The 21,020-nt window shown below is 39.7% G+C and overlaps 1 protein-coding gene across 21 annotated transcripts in view; it reads right to left on the minus strand.

The window, feature by feature from the left end:
* Positions 1-4,567: 4,567 nt before the first annotated feature.
* Positions 4,568-21,020, minus strand: part of DLG2 (discs large MAGUK scaffold protein 2) — a 2,194,174-nt gene continuing 2,177,721 nt past the window's right edge. For 16 of the 21 annotated variants that reach the window (XM_055281255.2, XM_055281254.2, XM_055281252.2 and 13 more), the window contains 4 exons: positions 18,763-18,935; positions 16,287-16,396; positions 11,689-11,780; positions 4,568-9,300 (listed from right to left, as the gene is read on the minus strand). In XM_055281255.2, coding sequence (XP_055137230.1) covers positions 9,194-9,300; positions 11,689-11,780; positions 16,287-16,396; positions 18,763-18,935 — 482 coding nt within the window. In that variant the 3' untranslated portion in view covers positions 4,568-9,193. Of the gene's footprint in view, positions 9,301-11,644; positions 11,781-16,286; positions 16,397-18,762; positions 18,936-21,020 lie in introns of those variants that run through there. The other 5 variants (XM_063641480.1, XM_055281251.2, XM_063641483.1 and 2 more) reach the window with 3 other exon arrangements.

The following is a 21,020-nucleotide window of genomic DNA, read 5'->3' on the forward strand; positions in this document are numbered from 1 at the left end:
AACCCTGTGCATTGATCCCTCACTCCAGGAAAGTGCTGAGCCAAATTTCTGACAGTGTTGACCTTTGTCTGAAACGCTGGACAAAATTTCAGGGAGTCAGGTGATTAACTAAAAATGGATTTGGAGATTATCTATGGGTTTCAACGTCAAGGTGATGTCTGACACTAAACAACTGAGAAGCTGTTCTGTAAAATACCAAGGCAATTATAGGCTCAATACATCAACTTTTCTCTTTCAACCACCCCTCTTTCTAAGTCTTGTTAAGATGTTTCCTGGGTTAATAAAATAGGACATACTTACCTCATAAAGTTGAAAGTTGAGTTTAACCTCCCCTTTAGTTCTTATTGCATGTTTTTGATTTAAGCATCCAGGTCAGGAAACTACCCCTTCCAAGGGAATAAAATCCTGCTTATGATTCTAAGGAATGTGTGTAATGCTTGAAATTATATCAGAAAAGAAGGCCTCATTGCACCATTTTACTTTGAAGCAGATCTTTGATGCATCGGATAGTCTGTGTATTGCAAAGAAAACAGAAACTCTCCATTGCTCTAGTTTCTCCTGTGAGTACCTGGTTTGTCCTTCATCCTGACCAATTACCCAAGTTGTTTCTTGCTTCCTGATAATTCTTGCCACTTGTTAGGAATGGCGGTTCTGGATGACTAACCTCCCCATATCCTGTGCCTACCTTGCCTACCTCTCTTTGTTCACCTGGCAAGTTAGTCTGTGCTAACCTGTCATCTTCACCTCTACCCCAGGGATGGGGTGGGATCCCAACTGGTATTGGTAGACCATTCAAGTGGCCAGTGGGATTGGGTAGGGATATCAGGAGGCTGACAGATTCAGGAACACCACAGAAGAGACTTAGTTTTGCCATACAGGCTCTTCCCAGGGTGTGAGCAATGGGCAAATGAGCAGGTGCACATCTGATTTCTGGATGTCAAGGTCACTTGTTTGGAGTAGAGTCTTTATGCACTTACTGGTCTGTTTTAGAGCAACTGTGTTTTAACTATCTTTTTAAAATAGGTTTCTGCTACTAGGTTTGTATTCCTTGGAAAGACAGAGAGTGCTCTGAGCATTTGTTATTTCATTTTCTACTTTACCATCTTAATAGAGCCTGGCTCCAAGCAAGTGTTTATTGTTTGCTGACCAAATGTGTAAGGAATGATACCTAGATAAATAAATAATTTAAAAAGCCAGCTTTTTGGAAATGTTTTCCTTGTGTGGTAATTTTAATTAAGCACATTAGTCTTTCTTTGCATAAAATGTTGGGTAAATACTCCAAATTTTAATGAATTAATTGAATCCAGTTTCATATATGGCACATTTTCTATAACCTTTTTTGTTTGTTTGAGATGGTGTCTTGCTCTGTCACACAGGCTGGAGTGCAGTGGCACGATCTGGGTTCACTACAATCTCTGCCTCTCAGGTTCAAGCAAGTCTTCTGCCTCAGCCTCCTGGATAGCTGGAATTACAGGTGCCATCCACCACACCTGGCTAATTTTTGTGTTTTTAGTAGAGATGGGGTTTTACCATGTTGGTCAGGCTGGTCTTGAACCCAGCCTCTATAAATTTTTTTTTGTTTGATTTTTGAGATGAAGTTTTGCTCTTGTTGCCCAGGTTGGAGTGCAATGGCATGATCTCAGCTCACCACAACCTCTGCCTCTCAGGTTCAAGCAATTATCCTGCCTCAGCCTCCCAGGTAGCTGGGATTACAGGCATGCGGCACCACACCCAGATAGTTTTGTATTTTTAGTGGAGATGAGGTTTCTCCACGTTGGTCAGGCTGGTCTCGAACTCCTGACCTCAGGTGATCTAATTGCCTCTGCCTCCCAAAGTGCTGGGGTTACAGGCGTGAGCCACCGCGCCCGGCCAGCCTCTATAACTTTTTACTCTGAAGAATTTCAGATAGTCAAGGGTGCTTCTCCAAATGCTGAGGAAAAGGACTGCAGACTAGAAGCCAGATTTGTTGGCTCAAGTAAATTAGGATGAGTGATGTTATAAGAAACCAGTTGGGAAACCAAGTGGAGAGAGTTCCTCACCACAAGGGTTGTTCATACCAGAAGTGCCAGATGACGGAGCATGGTGGCATGCACAATTTCTGCTGAAAGGTTACTAAGAATATCAAAGACACAGGTGTGGCTCGCAAAAATCCAACAATCCAATTAGGATCCAACTTTTTGGCTTGTTGGTTTCATATTTTTGTTACAGAAATCAACTGTTCTCTCTGAGGGACTAATTCTGTTATTAAGAAACTGTTCATTGTAATTTGCTATGTAGAGCTATAAGAATTTGAAATTTGTAATGCCTGCTGAAAAAAAAGTATTTTTCTTCCTTTCCTCATCTTTCAGATTGAAATAGAGTCAATTATATTTTGCTAGAATGAAGCCTGTTCTGTATCTTTGGCTCATGGCATGGATGTTAGTTTTCTGCTTTTCAAAATTCACACAGCTCATCCTTCTGAAGTCTTGAAGAGGAGATGTTACCTAATTCAGTCATCCACACAAGACAGGGACCCAGAACTGCAAAGACAGGCCTTAAGGGGGTGGGAGAGAACTAGTGTCTCTCATGGGCCTTGCTTTTTGGGCTTTGATCAGTTTAGACCAGTGAGGTTCTACTGATGCCTTATATTGAGATATGAAGCATGTTGCAAATCATTTGTCCTTTGAAGTTTACAATTAAGGAGTAATCAAAGCCACACTGAGTCATTTCCATTTGTATTCTAGCCTGTGATGGAGACAGCAGGCACCTAATGTAGCAGATGCTGAGTCAAGCATGGATACAGTGCCTCTCAGGTGTGCTGCAGCAGAGGAAAGGGTCTGACGTCTGGTCTAGCTATGCTTGAGGGACTCCTGGGTAGCTGGGGAAAGGTAGCCTGTGTCTTTCATGTCAGCAAGCCAGGGGCTGGGCACTAAGCTCATACCATAAATCAGAATATCTTTTATTTCCCTTTTGCTATCCCCAGGCTTTAGCAAAGCTTACCCAAGTTTTCTAGCTTTGTCCTAAGAATGCTAAGGGGCATTAGGGACAGGGCCTGGACTTGATGCTTTGGCTGTAACACTAGAGAGGGAAGGGGATCAGTCTAATGACAGCCATGGTGCCTTCTGAGATGTCCCTAAGGGAAAGGTGACAGAGAACAGAAATTGGGGTTATTATTCCATAGAACACATCCTCCCTTGACAACTTTAAAGATGATGGGTCTCATTGTGGCTCCCTGTACAAATGTTACCTAGCTTTGTGCCTTGTTGAGGCTTTTAAATTCTGTCACTGGGTGTATGGCCTCAGAGTATCTACAGAGATCATAGGTTCATAACTAGCCCCTCTTAGGTTCAGAGATGTGTCAGCCACTTCTAGCTTTTGAGACTTCTAGCATGATCATGGTTTAAAAACTGTTTTGCAGACATGAAACAGGACACAGAGAAAAGCTGAATGCTCTTTTAGCTTCTTTCCTTATGAACACATCCATTATTGAAGTGAATCTGGCTTTGTGTACAGTGTCACCATTAATATTAAGCCAGGTGAGATTGTGCAAATGTTGAAAATTGCATAATTGTCAAAATTTGAGGTCCACACTGGTCTTGCAGCCTCAGTCAGTGTCTTCTTACACCATGTCTGAGAGTCTTTGTTCACTACCCAGCACCAAAGACAGCTTTAGGACACCTGGCAGATTCCTGATGGCCAGGATGGTATGAACAACTAGTCTGGCTTCCTGAATGGCTGATTCAATTATATGATAGTTTATCATGAAACAAAGCATAATCCAAAGCAATTGCTTTGATGCAAAATTTCACCTCTTTCATGAGTAGAATTTGTTTTGGTTCTCTAGCTGTCAAACCTGGCTAAATGTCAATATGACAAGGCTAAATGTCAATATGACAAGGCTAAATGTCAACATGACAAGGCATGTATTTAACCTGAAGTGAAAAATTTAGAACATTATCTGGCAGATCCAGATTCCCAAACTTGACATTTTTGATATGGTCAAATCTTTGGAGCTCCAAGGTGTATAAGACAATGATACCTCCTCCCCAGTTTATGCCTTTCTTTGCATAATGTTTCAGATAAGAAAAAAATTATTTTTCTTTATCCTTAATATCTTCTGGAATCCCACAATTTGACACTGGGAAATTGACTTTTCCCCTCACATAGCTGTGAGCATCTTTAAAAATCTATCTTTTAATACATTGTTCACTTTTGGAAAAATCCCGATCAAAAGCAGGCAAGATGGTAACCAAATATTTACGAATATGCAAAAACAGCACTTTCACTTCCTCTCAGCAGTGCCAATACTTCTCAGGGCATACCCACCCTAATTGCATTTTAGCTCTGGAATCAGAGACAAAATTGATAAAAATAGACACGAGTGATTCTATTCCTTATGAAATAAGACAAATTATGCTTTGGGAGAAAATCGTTTGCTATAAAGTATAAAATGTTTTAATATTTGTATCTTATAATAAAACCATGTTTATAAACACTCTATCAGGCATTTTTACAATGGGGCCACCCACCACTGACAACTAGAAACGCAATGAATATGCACAGACACACTGAGTATGAAATATACATCTTGATTTTATAATCGTGTGTGCTTTATTTTTTACACAAATGGAATGGAAGTGTTGAATATTTACACTTAACAGGAGTGTAAGCTGTGCAGTGTCTCTGTAAACTCCAGCCCAGGCAAGGAGTATTCCCACCTCCCTCCCATCCTGCACTATAGCTCGATGGAGAAACATCCTGTCAGAGAGAAGCACAAAACTGTCATATTGAAAGGATCTGACGGGTACAGCCTGGTGCACTCAGAAGTTAAGAAACACTTAGGAAACACAAACTCAAAAAGGAGAGAAGAAAAGTCTGCCATCCCATTGGGAGTCAACCTTGCCACTTGGTTGTCTGTCCTCATGAGTTGCTAGGGAGATACTGTACTCTTTAGATGATCTTTGTCTAAATTGTCTGCCTGTCTTAGCTTTGTCCTCAGCTGTTACAAGAAACTGCACAGCTGTACAAGAAATGATTTCCAAAGCACAGGTTTCAGTGAGGAAGGATATTTACAGACTTGAGTGTGTGTGTGGGTTTCCAACCACAGTCATTCATACTCAATGTAACATGTGTGTACATGGTATACATACCATATATACCATACATACACAGAAGTAAAATGTATATCACAGAATTCTGTAGGGAGTCCCCTGGCAAGTCAGCTGTCACAGGAGGTACTCCACATGCTTCAAGGGAATTGATCTTTTTCCCTCTAGGAGTGACAAATTAATGTGATCAACTTAGGAATTAGCCTGAGTCCCTGGCTTAAATATATTTGCAGGAATTTAGGCAGGACCAAGACAGGAAAGAAGAGATTTCATTTCACCAGCAAGTCCATTCAGTCTCACCAGAGCAATCACCAGCTGAAAAGCAGAGGGGGCTTCACATGAAAATGGGAAAAAGAAAGCTTATGAATGGGAAAAAAATGTCTCTCTCCAAACCAAGGTGATGGCATGGCTTCAATGAGGAGGAAGAGGTTTGCTATCAGAATAATTGGGGCCAGAGTCTGCCTTTATTGAAAGGAAATGTCCTCAGAGCCATGCGGTAGTGCTGGGAGTGGGCTCGCTTAGGAGCAGCGTTCAGGCAGAGGCACTCAGGCGCCAGCAGAGCCCACAGCACATGCATCATCGCTGCCAGGGCAACGGTGCAGGCTGGCTCCGGGAGGCGGGCTGGAGCGGGCTCCAGGTCAGGGCCTCACGCTCAGCTTTGCTTTCTGGGCTGAGTAGGTGAAACGGCGACCTAAAGTATTTGTGTCATTAGTCCAGTGCATGGACTTGCTGTCTGAATCAGCCATGAGCCCTTTAGAGGACAGAAAAATCAATACAGGGATGTGTGGGAGAAGATGATCAGAGATGTGAGGAGAGGAGAAAGGACAGAAGAGGACTAAGAAGGGCAGAGAAACAGACTAAAGGAGAGGTGGACGAAAAGAGAAAGGGAATAGAGAAGGATTATAGGGGAAAGTCAACAACTCAGAGATAGTGGGAAGGAAGAATAGGAAAAGGAGAGGAACAAAAAAAAAGAAATGGAATTAGTCAGAAATAGAAGGAGGAGGAGAGTAAGGAAAAGAATGAGAAAAAAAATAGAGTCTCGAGCCAGAGGTTGGAGAGTTCTTTCCTGGCTCGGAGTCCTGAAGGGCCGGCAGTAGGATCTAAGACAGCGCACAGAGGCACCCGAGTGCAGCTTTGTGAAGACAGGCTCTTTAAGCAGACAGAGCCAACCCAAGAATTTGGGGCTGGGAAAAAAGGCCTGCAAATAAATGGCCAAGAAATCCCGCAAAAGGCCTGCAAATAAATGGCCAACAATTCTGTGGGAAGAGAGCAAAAAACAAATGCCTCTGCACTTAGCTGACAAATGGAATTTTGATTTTGGTAAAGCTGAGACCCCGGTGGTGCTACACATTGTACCAGAGCATGAAAAATAGCACCAGTTACACGATCTGGCACTTTTCTGAAAGGGCCCAGCATGTGTGAAGGTGACATTGCACCCCCAGCAAGCCTTCAGGTTGGAGAGAGCTCTGGACAAAGTTTGCAGTGTTAGCACCAGTCTGGCCCCAGGCTCCGAGTGCATTTGCTCCAGATGTAATCTGGGTAACTTTCATGCCATTTCCATACAAGTCATCAGATTTGCTGCAAAATACACCAGTTCATTGGAGCCATAGAGACATCAACATTGGGAAGTGCAAGACAACACAACAAATGGAGGTGTAAATTCTATTGGAAAAGACCCTCTCACCAATTTGCTTGGTGATTCTTCAAGCAAATATATATGTATTTATATATTTATATAAATCTACATAAAAAAATCAGTGCAAATGCTAATTCTAATCTGAAAGCATCTACACTAGGAAAATAAATAGTTATATTACTACAAAACCAAGGGTTGGTGGTTCAATTTGATTGTACTCAGCCATGGCAATACTAGTAAATGGAAAGCACATCACACGACCCGCGAAAACATCTACTTATTAATGACAGTCTTTTAAATAAATGGTTGCATGCTCAGTTGAGAAACCAAAGAAGTTATCATGGTGGCCTAAAAATAGAGCTGGGATCAGGAATGGCATTCTGGTGGCAGAAAACTTCTGGGAGCAATATTGATGAAAGTAGGCCCTGACCTGAAACTGGTGAATTGCAGACATGGACTTTAACATTTTGAGCAATCTAAGGAAGTGTCTGGAAATTTAACTTTCACGAGAGGGAAAATGCATTGCTAGCCCTTCCATTGGCAAAGGAAGCCGCAGGACTATGGGAAGATGCATAATTTTGCATTTCTGTTTTGTTTTGGTGACTACAGCCAGGCAGACAATGATGTTTAGTGTAAGATGAACAATGCCTGTTTTTGGAAAGAGACTCTCATTCTAAGCTCCGATGTTCTTACTGTGAAGAAGCCCCATCACTCTGATGGCTCTATCTCTTGCTCTCCTACCCAGCCTACATGCTGGTTTGCTGCACAGTGTGGCAGAATCCCTGCCAGGTCTGGATGTACCCCAGAAATAAGGCGATGGGGCTTAGTCTGGGCATGCACAGAACCCAGAGTAGAGTGGTTATTATCACTGAAAAGTCTCTCTCTAAACACCATGGGCAAAAGCAATGCTGATGTCGCCATCCACTCTAAAGTGGGAAACTAACTCTTCTAGTTCAGTTTATAGGCTTTGGGAGGTTTCTTTTTTTAAATCATCGTTATTATAATTGTTAAAAAATAAACTTGGTCCAGGTGCAGCTCCAAGAAAGGCAGTTCAATTGGTTGAGCTCAAAGTCATTAATTGTCTTTCCTTGTGACTCTCTTTGCTCCGTACATAGAAACAAAAAAGTCTGCATCCCTCACCCCCAACCAGATACTTATCTTCTCTCTCTTCCTCAAAGAAATAGTGCATCTAGGAACAGATCTCTCATTGGCTCTAATACCATCTCTGGATGTTAAAAAACTCTGTTACTCTGTAAAAGGAAAAGGTACTAATCCTAATTACTCATTGTTGGCCAAAATGCTAAATGGTCCTTTAAGAATTGTATGTCAGTAACTAGGAACAAAGTTATTCAACTATTTGCATGGCAGGCTCAGGTTATTTAACTAGAGAAAAGCAAAAACTTCCCTTTAGATCATTTGCATAAGTTTGTCTCTGAAAAGCCATCAGCATAAAAAAATGCCTTAACCAAATGTCTTCCAAAAATATCCATGAGGGCAACTCATTAAGGGATGTGCTGCATGAGAGTGTATCACTAATGTGGAAGGGAGGTAAGTGAGGAAGAAGTCTTTGTCAGACTTAAAAGGAACTCAGATGCTCTTAATGGATCATTGGCAACAAAAGAGAGAGTGCAACTTTCAGTTCTTGAATTTGATCATCTGCTGATGTTGCATACATTTAGTCTTTCAATATTAGTCTTTACAAAATATTTCACAAAACTTTTTTAACCTATAGAAATTTGTTTCTATACATTTAATATATTTTTATTGTATAAATTATTCTCATCTTTAGTGCCTTCTTTCAGTCTATAAATGGCAAAATAGGCAATCAACAATCATAAAGCTAATCCCAGGTGGAATCCCCTCCTGTCAGTGAGGTTAGTCCTCCATACACTTGCAAATTTTATGAAATGCTTGTCTTTGCAGATGCCAGTCAAAAAACTACACATTTATCCTTCCCTGATAGTATGTCGTCTCCAAAGGGACTCCTTTCTTTTTTCCTTCTTTCTTTCATTTGCTTGTTAAGAAATCAAAAGATGTGCATAGTTATAAAATTCAAAGTGTACCAATTACAGATGTGGGTAATGGGAAGGTTGATGAGGTTCGAGTGCTGGCAATTTTTCTTTAAAGCAAAAGACACAGAGAGCTCTGCAGCTAAATCAGCTCTGGACATCTGCTGGGGTGAGGAGGCTCTCATCTCTTGGGCAAAAAGCCCGTCAGAGGTTCATCCCTACACCTGGCACTTTGAGCAAACCAAAGCCTTCCTTCATACTGCAATGTCTTTTCTGTCCCACCCTTTGGCCCCTCTGTTTCCTTCATGGCTTCATACAGTTTGTGTTGTACATTCATAAGAATTCACATTGACTGCAAAAACATAAATGCAACAAAAACATAAAAGCCTCCAAGTAGTATGTTATATATATTTTGTTCTTCTAAATGCTCTTCTGTCGTTGTCAGAGGCGCAGTAGCTAATTTATAACTTTTCCTTTGAGGGAATCCAGATGAAAGGCCCAGATTGCTCTTCAATAACAAGCTTGCATTGGTTATATATATCTTCTAAAGTATCTCCTTGGACAATAGCTATAACAAAAGCAAACACACCCAGAATTAGAAATAATTTCCTGGATGGTGAAGAACAATCATCACTTACACATTGGAGGCTCAAATCAGTAGCAGATGACTCATCAGGAAGATTCATATCATTTTTCATTAGTAAGAAAAAGCAGAAAATTCATATAAGCAAAGTTACAGTCATGATTTTAAAAAATGCTTTCAATGGATATCCTGGATCAGTAACAAATGCATCATAGTCTTTGCACTTTCTACATGTCTGTCTGTAGTCCTGGACAACTTATCACTCATCTATTTAACCAATATTTTATGAGTGCTTACTCTGAGCCAGGCACTGAGCTAGGCAATGATCAATTTTCAGACTGAGATCTCCCTATTTAGAAAAGAAAACTGGCCTTACAGTCTCTATATTTACTTACTTTGGCAGCAGCAGAAATTCAGATATTGTAGACACCGAGGAAATAATGAAGATTTTAGAGGGAAGTTTAGTTAACCTCCCAACCCTCAAAGCCCTTAATAGGAAAACCCATTCATTCCCCAGATCCCTGGTAAATTGAGATTTTACCATACAGGGCTATTCATATTGAGAATACCATAAGTCTACTATTTATAAGAAACATAAATAGGAAGAAATATAAACAAACTGCTCAGTTGTGTATTTCCTAAAGCACTAAGTCACTTGGAGTAGATTTAAGTATATTTTATTGTCTCATTTGAACAAAAGTTATCTTGTAGGAAGATTTCCAAAACACATCAATATTATCCATATGACACTGGGTCTTAAAAATAAATTACTACTGAAAGATGATTTAGATATTTAAAAACAATCCTCAGAATATATTAATTATTGTATTGTATACAAAATATAAACCACTGTCAAAATGTACAGTTTTGATTGTTTTTCCTACCTGGATGTTCTTTTAGGATGAAACATAGCTCATATCTTGGTTATTGACAGAAAGATTACTTAATATTACCTGATTCAAGATATTTACAAACTGCTAAGACACTGACACTTTCTATATTCTGAATAAGGTAAAGAATAAAACATCTAACTTCACATATGGTAATCCAGGAAGGAAGTTCTTGGGTTTTTTTTTTTTTTTTTTTTTTTTTTTTTTTTTTTTGAGACGGAGTCTTGCTCTGTCACCCAGGCTGGAGTGCAGTGGCGCAATCTCGGCTCACTGCAAGCTCCGCTTCCCGGGTTCACGCCATTCTCCTGTCTCAGCCTCTCCGAGTAGCTGGGACTACAGGCGCCCGCCACCACGCCCGGCTAATTTTTTTGTATTTTCAGTAGAGACGGGGTTTCACCGTGGTCTCGATCTCCTGACCTCGTGATCCGCCCGCCTCGGCCTCCCAAAGTGCTGGGATTACAAGCGTGAGCCACCGCGCCCGGCCCGGTTTTTTTTTTTTTTTTTTGAGACAGAATTTCACTCTTGTTGCCCAGGCTGGAGTGCAGTGGCACGATCTCGGCTCACTGCAACCTCCACCTCCTGGGTTCAAGCGATTCTCCTGCCTCAGCCTCCCTAGTAGCTGGGATTACAGGTGCCTGCCACCACACCCAGCTAATTTTTTGTATTTTTAGTAGAGACAGGGTTTCACCATGTTGGCCAGGCTGGTCTTGAACTCCTGACCTCAGGTAATCCACCCGCCTCAGCCTCCCAAAGTGCTGGGATTACAGGCGTAAACCCAGCTCGAAAGTTCTTGTTTTTAAACCTCTGGGAACCAGGTGTAAGGCAAATTTCACAAAGTCTGATTACTCAGTGTTCTATGAAAGCATATAGGAATAGAGAACTCAGAACTCAGGCTCTGCAGGAGAAGGAAACTTCTATTCCCCTTCATGTTTCCAAGGAAACATTTAAAAAGAAAAAAAAAAGCAGTTTTGGTTGACACTTGACACAGTGAACTGCAACATGAGGAAGAGTTTCAAGCATCTTGTTCACGTGCTGCTGATGGGGACACTGATGACAGCTCATGGAGCAGGGAACGGAGGCCTCCAGGCTTCTCAAGAGTAACTGCTTTGGACACTGACCATTTTGAGCCCTAAAATTTTGTTTTTCAAGTTTTCTGATGATATCAGGGAGATAGTTTAATGAGGTAGCAATGCCTAAAATCCTTTTCATGGTAGGAGATAGCTCAGGGGTATCTGCTGCCCATGGTTTTGGGTAGGGCTGGTGGGAACCTGGGAGCTGGCTGCAACTGAACTCTCAGGAGAACCCAGGGTTTTACATCAAAATGGGTAAAGCAGAGAGAGACTCCTTGTATATGAAACAGATATTAGAGATTCTCAACAGGAAGGTTTTAGGGCACAAGTACACCAGGCCCAGATCCCTCTCTATGCCAAATGTCAGACAATTTATCCCCTTTCTCACACTACCAGGGTAAAAGTGAACTTACCTGTAAAATATTCTCCAAATTCTTGTTCTAGCTTAATTGCTCGATCATAGGTTTTCTTGGCTTGTTCCTCTGTTAGACGCTTATTCATCTCCCTGGGAAAATGAGGGTTTGTATTAGAACATAAAGGGAATATTCTAAATCCTAAAAAATTAAAATGTATGGCAAAAATAAATCCTGCAGAAAACATAGTGTAATCTTAGCAACAGCTTTTTAGTCTTCATTCAGGACTCCTCTGTGCTGGAATAATTTCAGCAATAAGGACTCCCGGCCAGAAAGCTCATTCTCTCAAAGGGCAGTCTCTTGGTCCCACATTGGATTGAAGCCAAATATGTCTCCTTATGATTTGTAGTCACTGGTCCCTGTTCTGCAGGGACCTAATATCCTCCATAGTAGGCCCTAGGATATTTAAATAAACTGCTTAAGTGTGTCTTGAGGCTTCTACTTCTTCAGAATAAACTGTCCTGTTGCTTCATCTATCCCCTCAGTGGATGTGATTTCTAAATCTGAACTTTCCTGGCCACCCTTTCTTGGAGTTTGTTCTAGAGTATCTCAGACTCTCTGAAATGTGAGAGTAGAATGGTAGTTATCAGAGACTGCGAAGGGAAGGCAAGAGGGGAGATGAAGAGAAGCTGGTTAAGGGGTATAAAATGCAGTTACAGGAATATTTCAAAATAGCTAGAAGAGAAGAACTGTAATGTTCCCAAAACATTTCCTGTGATGGATATTCCAATTACCCTGATTTGATCATTACACATTGTATACAGGTATTAAAATACGACACATACTCCAAAAATTTGTACAACTATTATATATAAGTTTTTTTAAAAGGCTCAAGGATAAATCAAGGTGGGAGAGAAATGAAAAATTCTTGAATTCTGTCTAAGACCGAATCTACTGATTCTTAACTACTGGCAGCTTTATCTTTCCGGGTCTCCCAGGTGTTAAAAAAAAAAAATGTCCAGCCAAATGCAATTTGGTTGGCTGATCAGGATGCATCACAGGTGCATGTAGAATTTCTGAAATCATTACCATCTTGCATGCTGCTTAGGAAGCCAGAGATCTGGGTCTGGAACATCTGGCCTTAGTCAGTTCCTTTCCAGAGCAAGTAACAGAGGCAAGAAGGGACATGCTTAAGGCTGTGTATTTAACAAAGAGTAATCTGGGGTAAGAACTCAAGGTTTTGGTTTCTTAAACCAATTTTTAGTTAGACTTCCTATTTTACCAAGACTTGATATCTTTCAAAAGAGGCTTATTTGGGGGAGAAAAAATATATTGACATTAGACATTAATGGCTGAAATATAAAGAAGTGAGAATTTCCTGAACTCCTGTTGCTAAACTCATCTTGTCCTGAGGGGTGGTATGTATAATTTTTCTTCCAAACAGTCTCAGCCCTACATGCTGTGAATGGATGTTACTCGTGGGTGGAGAAGATGCTGGGCTAAACCAAGGGACACTCTTCAGAGAAAGATGAATATTTGCTCCAGATGTCGAGAAATCATGTGGGCCAGACACAGTGGTTCACGTCTGTAATCCCAACACCTTGGGAAGCTGAGGCAGGTGGATCACTTGAGCTCAGGAGTTCAAGACCAGCCTGGGCAACAGGGTGAAACACTGTCTCCACAAAAAATACAAACATTAGCTGGGCATGGTGGCACATGCCTTTAGTCCCAGCTACTTGGGAGGCTGAGGTGGGAACATGGCTTGAGCCCACGAGGTCATGACTGCAGTGAGACATGATGGCACCACTACACTCCAGCCTGGGCTGGACAGAGCGAGACCCTGTCTCAAAGAAAGAAATCATGTAATTCTGGATCTTCTTCGACTTGCCTTCCAAGAATTCTGTCTTCTCTGAATTCCCTTTTTACTGATTACAGCAGTGACTTAGTTTAGGTTTTTATCCTCTGACCTGTGAATTTATTTTGTCTCCTTGACTGATCAGTAATTCTTTGAGGGCAAAGACCATGGCTTGTTTGTCAGCATGTGGCATGGAGACTGATTCAACACTTATTTGTTGAATGAATAAATGAGTAAATGAATGAATGAATGAAAAATGGGGAGCTAGATAAACAGAATTATAAGATAGTTGAAGACAGAAGTAAACACAGAGCATCATGGGAGCAGGAAGGTAAAAGCAGATTGGAAGTGGCAGAGTGAAGGGACATTGCCATGTGGGAAGGGAACAGAAGTCAGATGGTGGCACAGTATAAAAAGAACATCCCTTTCATACACACCCTTGATTTTATGCTCCTCTGAAGAGTCAGCTATGTATGTGCTAATAAGCTCTATGATTTGATGTGGATGATGCACTTGAGAAATAATCTGTGTGATGATGTATCAATGTGTAAATGTGACAGCTGCCATGCTTTTGTTCCGGCTGACCTAGCATTCACTCCTCCCTGGGGAATGGGCAATTCATGGCAGCTTTGCTCCTAGAGTAAAAGCCTTGGAAAAGAGTGAACTGTAAAGTAAACATCCAACCTTTAATAGCTAGATTGCATTGGTCTGAATGTCACTATTACTGCATTTGAGACCCATGAATATGGCTGCAGCAAATTATGTCAGATTCACTGTCCTTATTGTGAAATCCAGCCTTTAGTATGTTTAACTTTCCATGGTGATAAGTGGCTGTGACAGTGCCCTAAGGCATAACTAAAATAAGTCATCTCATAGTTGTGGAAGGCAGTAGGCCTTCTCCTATGGAGTGCCAGATGGGACTGTCTCCCAGGATCGCACTGGACCAAATGTGCCACTGCTGTTGTTCCCTCAGGCCTCATTCCCCTGAGAAGCCATTTATCCCACTGAGTGTTTACAATATGAAGATTTATTTTTCTATTTCTGAAACAGACCTTTAAGATGGCTGTTCCCAGGAACTATTTTCTTCTCTTCTTATTAATGTTAGCATTACTTATATTTGAGGCTCTTTACAGATTATAAATCAATTTTACATCATGAAATTTGTACTTGCTTAATTCACTTTGTGCAATGCCTGACATAGTATCCTATACAACGAGAAATTTAATACATGCTATTGGGGACCTTTCGATCTTATTTTTTTTTTTTATCAGTGACCTCCCGATCTTATTTTTTTTATCCTGGTAAGAATCTTTGTCCATTTTTTTTTTTTATGGGCCTATATTCTGCTTTCAAGATACATCTCTGGCTATTTCCCCAGAGCTCAACTATGTATTTAACTTAGTTCTCTCAGGCTGCCATTCCAGCTGCTGCAGTTTGCTTTGCTTCTTTGTCTTCAGAGGAGACACAGAACAGTTAGTTAATATCCTCTGTAAGCAATTGCTTTCACTGCTGGGATTAAATAATTTCCGTTTCAGTCTTTCCATAAACATTGTTTTCCAGTACTCTGTGGTTCACTCCCAAACCCTGTCAAACACTATGGTCTTGAGGCCCAGATGAAGGCAAAATTTGATCAAGGCCCTCATGACAGACACATTGGCATTATCTCTTGCACTGTCATGGAAGAGGTACTGTTCATGTGTTCTATAATGATAAAATAGTTTTATTCCTTTAAAATGAAGTAATTTTATATCTTTTGTAATAATAATAGGTATTATTTATTGAGTACTTACCGTATGCCAAAGACTACATGAACAGCTTTACTAAATTCCTAATCTTGTTATTTAGCCTTTATACTAGCTCTATGAGGTATTTATTAGTATGCCTCGTTTCGAGGTGAGGAGCTAAATCTTAGAAAGGTCAAGCAGTTTGCCCAAGGTTACTTAACTGATCAGTGGCAAAGCAAAGAACCAAATCTTGCCTGATAAATTTTCAGGTCCCTGCTGGTAGCCCCTTTTCTGGTTACCTCTATCTACTGTAACTTCACCTTTGTAAATGGGAGTTGCCTATACTGACTTTACAGTCAGATCGTGAATGTCTGCCCACTTTGTTTAATGATTTTTGCAAGAAGTTATTTCACAAGTCCTTTGGAGAGAAAAAAAAAAAAAAAGAAAACCTTGAGTGTACAGGTATGAAGCTACTGGTTTAAGTTACAGATGTTTTACTGCCACGCCACTAAGAAAACTCTATTAAGAACAATGTTCTATGTATGTAAAGTTTTATTAAGGAACATTAGAATTCTATCATAGAACCAAGGAAAATGCCAATGAAAAAAGTCTCAAACGTTGTCTGCTCTCTATAAAAAATCTACACATTTGAAAAGATTTACTTACAGACCTGTCTCAGAAGTATGAGACAATTAAAAAACGATTGCTTCCTATCATTTGGAAAACAAAAGCAAACCAAAAAACCAAACCAAACCAAGCTATCCTCAAAACAACAACAAAACCTCAAAAACTAACAAAACAACCCGTGAAGTAAAAAAATAAAAATCAGGAAAATTATTGAAGATGTTTTCAGGAATTACTATTATTGTTAAAATGAAGGGTGTGAAAAAAAATCACTGACATTATGTTTCTAGTGGTTTAAAAGAACTTTGATATATCTTCAAAAAAAGAGAATGCTGAAAAATCAACAATGGCATTTCCCATTTGTAAGCATTCCCAGCAAAATCCTGTTAGTAATTTGCAGTATAATATGGAACAGGGAGTCAGTTGGATGAAGGCCTCCAATGCCCTCTACTCACATAAGAGGTTCCAGAGACCTGGGTTTTATGAAGATGGCAATGGGATAGAGCTGGGCAACTTGTAACCGCTTGATAGCATTTCCTGATACATCAAGTATACAGTGTTTGCCCTGGTAGAAACAGAAGAAAAATATGAAGTTAATATAGAAAACATGGCCACAATCCAACAAAAGGAAACTAATGTATATAGGTTTTAGAGGAAGGTAGGGGATGCTGGATTTCTAAAGTCAGAAAAAGATCACTGCAAAGAGTAAATAAAAATTGATATATAGGGTCATCATTGAGTGTTTACAATAACTAATACTAACTAGCCCCTTACAAAGTGTCTGCTACTGGACTAGACATTTTACATGTGTTCTCTCAGTTAAATACCTGATGTAACACACAAAGATGACATGCAGCCATATGTTATGTGACTGAGTCTATTCTCATGAAGTTTAAAAACCATCTCTGAACACAATTGTCAGAAGAAATTCCCAAATCTCTGAGGTAGGTATTAGCTGCATTTTACAGAAGACTCACACTAACTAACTTGCCCAATAATTTAGTGCTAGGAGCATGCAAACCCAAGTCTGGAGCACTAACAGAATTGTTGGTTGGAAAAAATAGACACCTCACTGTCTCACCCTGCCCAACATTCAGTGTGGAAGATTGAGAGTAATGTGAATTTTTCCAAGTACTTGTACGTATCCTGTCTGCAATGTGCTCAGTCTAGCGGAGGGCAGACACAAAAATGGTTAACTTAAGCATACGGTTGGCTGGGTGCAGTGGCTCATGTCTGTAATCCTAGCACTTTGGGAGGCCGAGGCGGGGTGGATCACCTAAGATCAGGAGTTCGAGACCAGCCTGACCAAAATGGTGAAACCCTGTCTCCGCTAAAAATACAAAAAATTCGCCAGGCACGGTGGTGGGCACCTGTAATCCCAGCTACTTGAGGCTGAGGCAGGAGAATCACTTGAACCCAGGAGGCGGAGGTTGCAGTGAGCCGAGACCGCGCCATTGCATTCCAGCCTGGGCAATAAGAGTGAAACACCATCTCAAAAAAAAAAGTATATGTATATATATATGTATATATACATATATATTAATTAAATGCTGGTTAAATGCCAAGAGAGAAAAGCTTGCATGAGGTATGTAAATTTCTTGTTTGTTAGCATAAAAATGCTATTACATAATAGCACACCTCATTTAACTTGGCTTCCACCACAATGAGTGCTCAGAGCAAGGAGCTGCTTTATAAAGCATTTCTGGATATGCAGATACATTTGCCACATCATATTCTACCTCCCGGAGAGAAATGTCCTCATTACCCTGAGGCTGGAATAACTTTATGCAAGAAGAGAAAAAAAGGCACTTTATGCAGATAGAAACAATCCTAAATCAATAATAAGGGCTAAAATCTCATCTATAATGTTCACATGAAAATGAATACAGTCCAGTGAATACTTGAACTCTTCTTATATGAGAAACTCACTAAGATGGTTCAAGCCATTATTACTTAGGTAATAGATTTCAAGTTTTCTGTGAAGTGCAGCAGCCACATAACATGTATAAATGCTGGTTGATTATTCACCAGTCAGAACATTTCAAGTTAACAACATGAACAAAGAGGAAAATAGGTGCAATTATCCAGGACAGCTTGACTAGAACCAGTATTCATTTAGTTGATAGAACTGAACTTTTGAGAGGGAGGAAAATAGATGCAACTTCTTAGTGTATTCTTAGATGGACATCAAAATTACTTGTTTAATTCTTCAGCGGTACACTGAGAAAGGTCATGGCAAATCAAATCAACCCAAGAAATATCTTCTCCTATGATATTGGTCCTCTGTGTTCACAGGAAATAGGATCCCTCTGTAGGCAGATTGTATAGCCACACCCAGGTGCCTTCCTATCCTACCCTCTCTTGAACATTCTTCTCATTTCCATGCCCCTGAAGTTACCAGCAAAAAGAGAATTGCAGCATCTACACCTCCTCTAAGCTAGAACTTCTGAGAGCAAAAGGCTGGGTAGCCCTTCTCATCTATCTTGTCTTCTACCATGAGGATGTCAAGTTTTCAGAGAGAGAGAAAAAAAATAACTTCCTCTAACAAAAGAATTCAGGAATGCTACCCCCCTGGTTTTACAACCAAAGTAGTAAACCTGCCTTAATACAATCAAGGTTGTTTATTGGGGCCTCAGATAGTGAGTCAAAGACAAAGCGAATCCTCATAAACTTCAAGCTGTTAATTGCCTTTAGGTTTATAGATATCCCCCCACCCCCTTCCTACTTTTTCCAAGTCAGTGAGAATACTTTATTGAAATTAGAACAAAGATTAATGACATTGCTCTAAGGTGATTCTCTGCTTGGATGTCTTAAATTATTTAATCAAAATTTACAATTGCAATCAAGAAGGAGTAATGACCAAAAAAAAAAATGCAGTTTGCAACCTAGAAACCGTCTTCAGGGGAGGTGTAAGAAGATTGGTGAACATACTCTTTCTGCTACAAATCTCACAGACTGCACACTGGTTCCATATAAATTGTCATTGTACTGGCCGGCTTCTATAAACTTGTGCTCTTGGATATCTTTCTCCATTTGTTCTCTGGAAATGACAAAGTGATAGTCTCTGCCGTCCACCTCGTAGTCTCGCTTTGGCCTCGTAGTATCTTTATAAAACAAAAAATGATAAAATTAAGGTGCATTTATACTTACAAACTTGCTTTACACCTATATTCTCTACCACATCCTCAACATTGATATGTAGAAATATGTAGTATGAAGAACTATGACATAGTAACAGGTACTACTCTTACCCTCCCACCATAAGCAACTAAAAAACTGGACAAAATATATGAAACAATTGTTTTCAGACATTGGACAACAGGAAGTACAGGGCTGTAATCTTTGAGAAAAGAGAAACATGTGAGAGAGCATTCACCCCACCTCTCTGCCTAGAGGCCATTTCCAAATGGAGAGTTTAGATATCACAGAGTGCTAGAGGATACTGGAGTTCAGTCAGAACCCAAGGAGATCCCAGGAAGGCCACATTTTAAAAGGTTACTCTAGACTTACTCTACACCCATCTTCACAAAGTCTAAAACCATGTCACAAATGGAAGAAGCTGATGTGTCAGTAAATTATCATCTGCTAGAACAAAAACTGAATATTCTATAAAGGACCATAAAATTCAGACTCTCAACATATATAAAATAAGATAATCACAGTTAGATGGGACTAAAAATCAGCAACTCTAACCATTTCACCTAAATTTTTTGGTAAGAAGAGAAGCGGAAAGCAATCTAGCAATATGAATAAAAGCTGTTAAAATATTTTTAATCTTTGACTCACTTGTTTTTTTCCTACAAATGTTTTTAAAAATGATTAAAACTTCAGATACAGATTTATCCTTAAAGATATTCATTATATTATTTTATAAGTAATAATTATAACAATATGCAATGATATTTTTGTCGTAATTCATAATAGTGAAAAATAGGGAAAAACCAAAATGTTCATAAAGAATGATTAATTGGGATATAACAATCATTTGAAATAGTTATATAAAATTTTAAATAAGCAAAAAAATCACACAGAAAAAATGCATGCATAGTAAGAATAGATGGAAATGTACAAAAATATTAACAATGATATTATCTCTGGGTATTGTGTGGGATTTTGTATACATTTAATTTTCTTGCTTAACTTCCTTTTTAGCATTTTCCAAGTTTTGTCAATGAACATGTATTGACTATCATAAAATGGTTCTATTAATTCAAAAAAGAGAGAAAGAATATACAAGGTGAAAGGGAAAGTAAAAAGAATGCTTAAGTACTTTCCGTTTTCTTTCTCTCAAAAGTGGAAGAGCAAGCCGGAAGCTGCTGTAAACGACCTGGAGTTTCATTTGCTCCTTCCTGTCTGAAGACTTTCTTAGGATATGTTCTATGGCAGGATCTCTTCCCAGAGCCCTTGCTGGGAATTGTTTCATGAGATACAGCAATCATCCTAGTCTTTTGGCCATGTACTGGACACATACAATGCCTGCTATTCTTAAGTATCTCACGTAAAATTTGCAATACTGGAATGTTAGAGACACTTGAAAGCATCAGGCTTAAAACATATAGAATGGAAGAGAAATATTTGTTGGTATCAGATGTAAGAGCTCCATTATCTAATAAATTAAAATTTCCTGATGGACCTGTCTACATACATAGAAGGTCTGCATGCATTTCTGTTTGATGGAGTCGGGGTATAGACAGGGTGAATGAGTGGAGAAAGTATGGTAGGGGGTGGGGAGGGGAAGAGGCAGAGTAGTTAGAATCTAATAAGGCTACAATCAGAGGGACCAGGAAGCCTGATGATTATCTATAATGAGAAGAAAGTAGTTTACAGTCTGTAATGGCCTAGAGGTCAAATTGAAGTGTTATACATTTTCTTGTCTTCACCCTCCCTAAACCTGGGACTGTCAACACGGGAAAGCCTATTGGGTTCTGGGATTGACATATGGCCCTAAGTCATCCTGAGAGGATTTTAATATATGGCTTTGTTTCTGATCTCTTCCATCCTATAAAAAATAATGTTTCAGTGGCATTTCAATCAATCTATAAAAACATACTGATGCCTATCATAAATCCTATGCTGTCTTAAATGGTTGGGGGCCACAAAAATTCATCCTGCCTTTTAAGGGACTACAATCAGTTTAGAGAAAACATTATTATTTTTATTAAATACAGAATGACACACGGCAGCATAAA

Source organism: Symphalangus syndactylus, chromosome 6 (genome assembly GCF_028878055.3).
Source record: "Symphalangus syndactylus isolate Jambi chromosome 6, NHGRI_mSymSyn1-v2.1_pri, whole genome shotgun sequence".
Taxonomy (NCBI): domain Eukaryota; kingdom Metazoa; phylum Chordata; class Mammalia; order Primates; family Hylobatidae; genus Symphalangus; species Symphalangus syndactylus.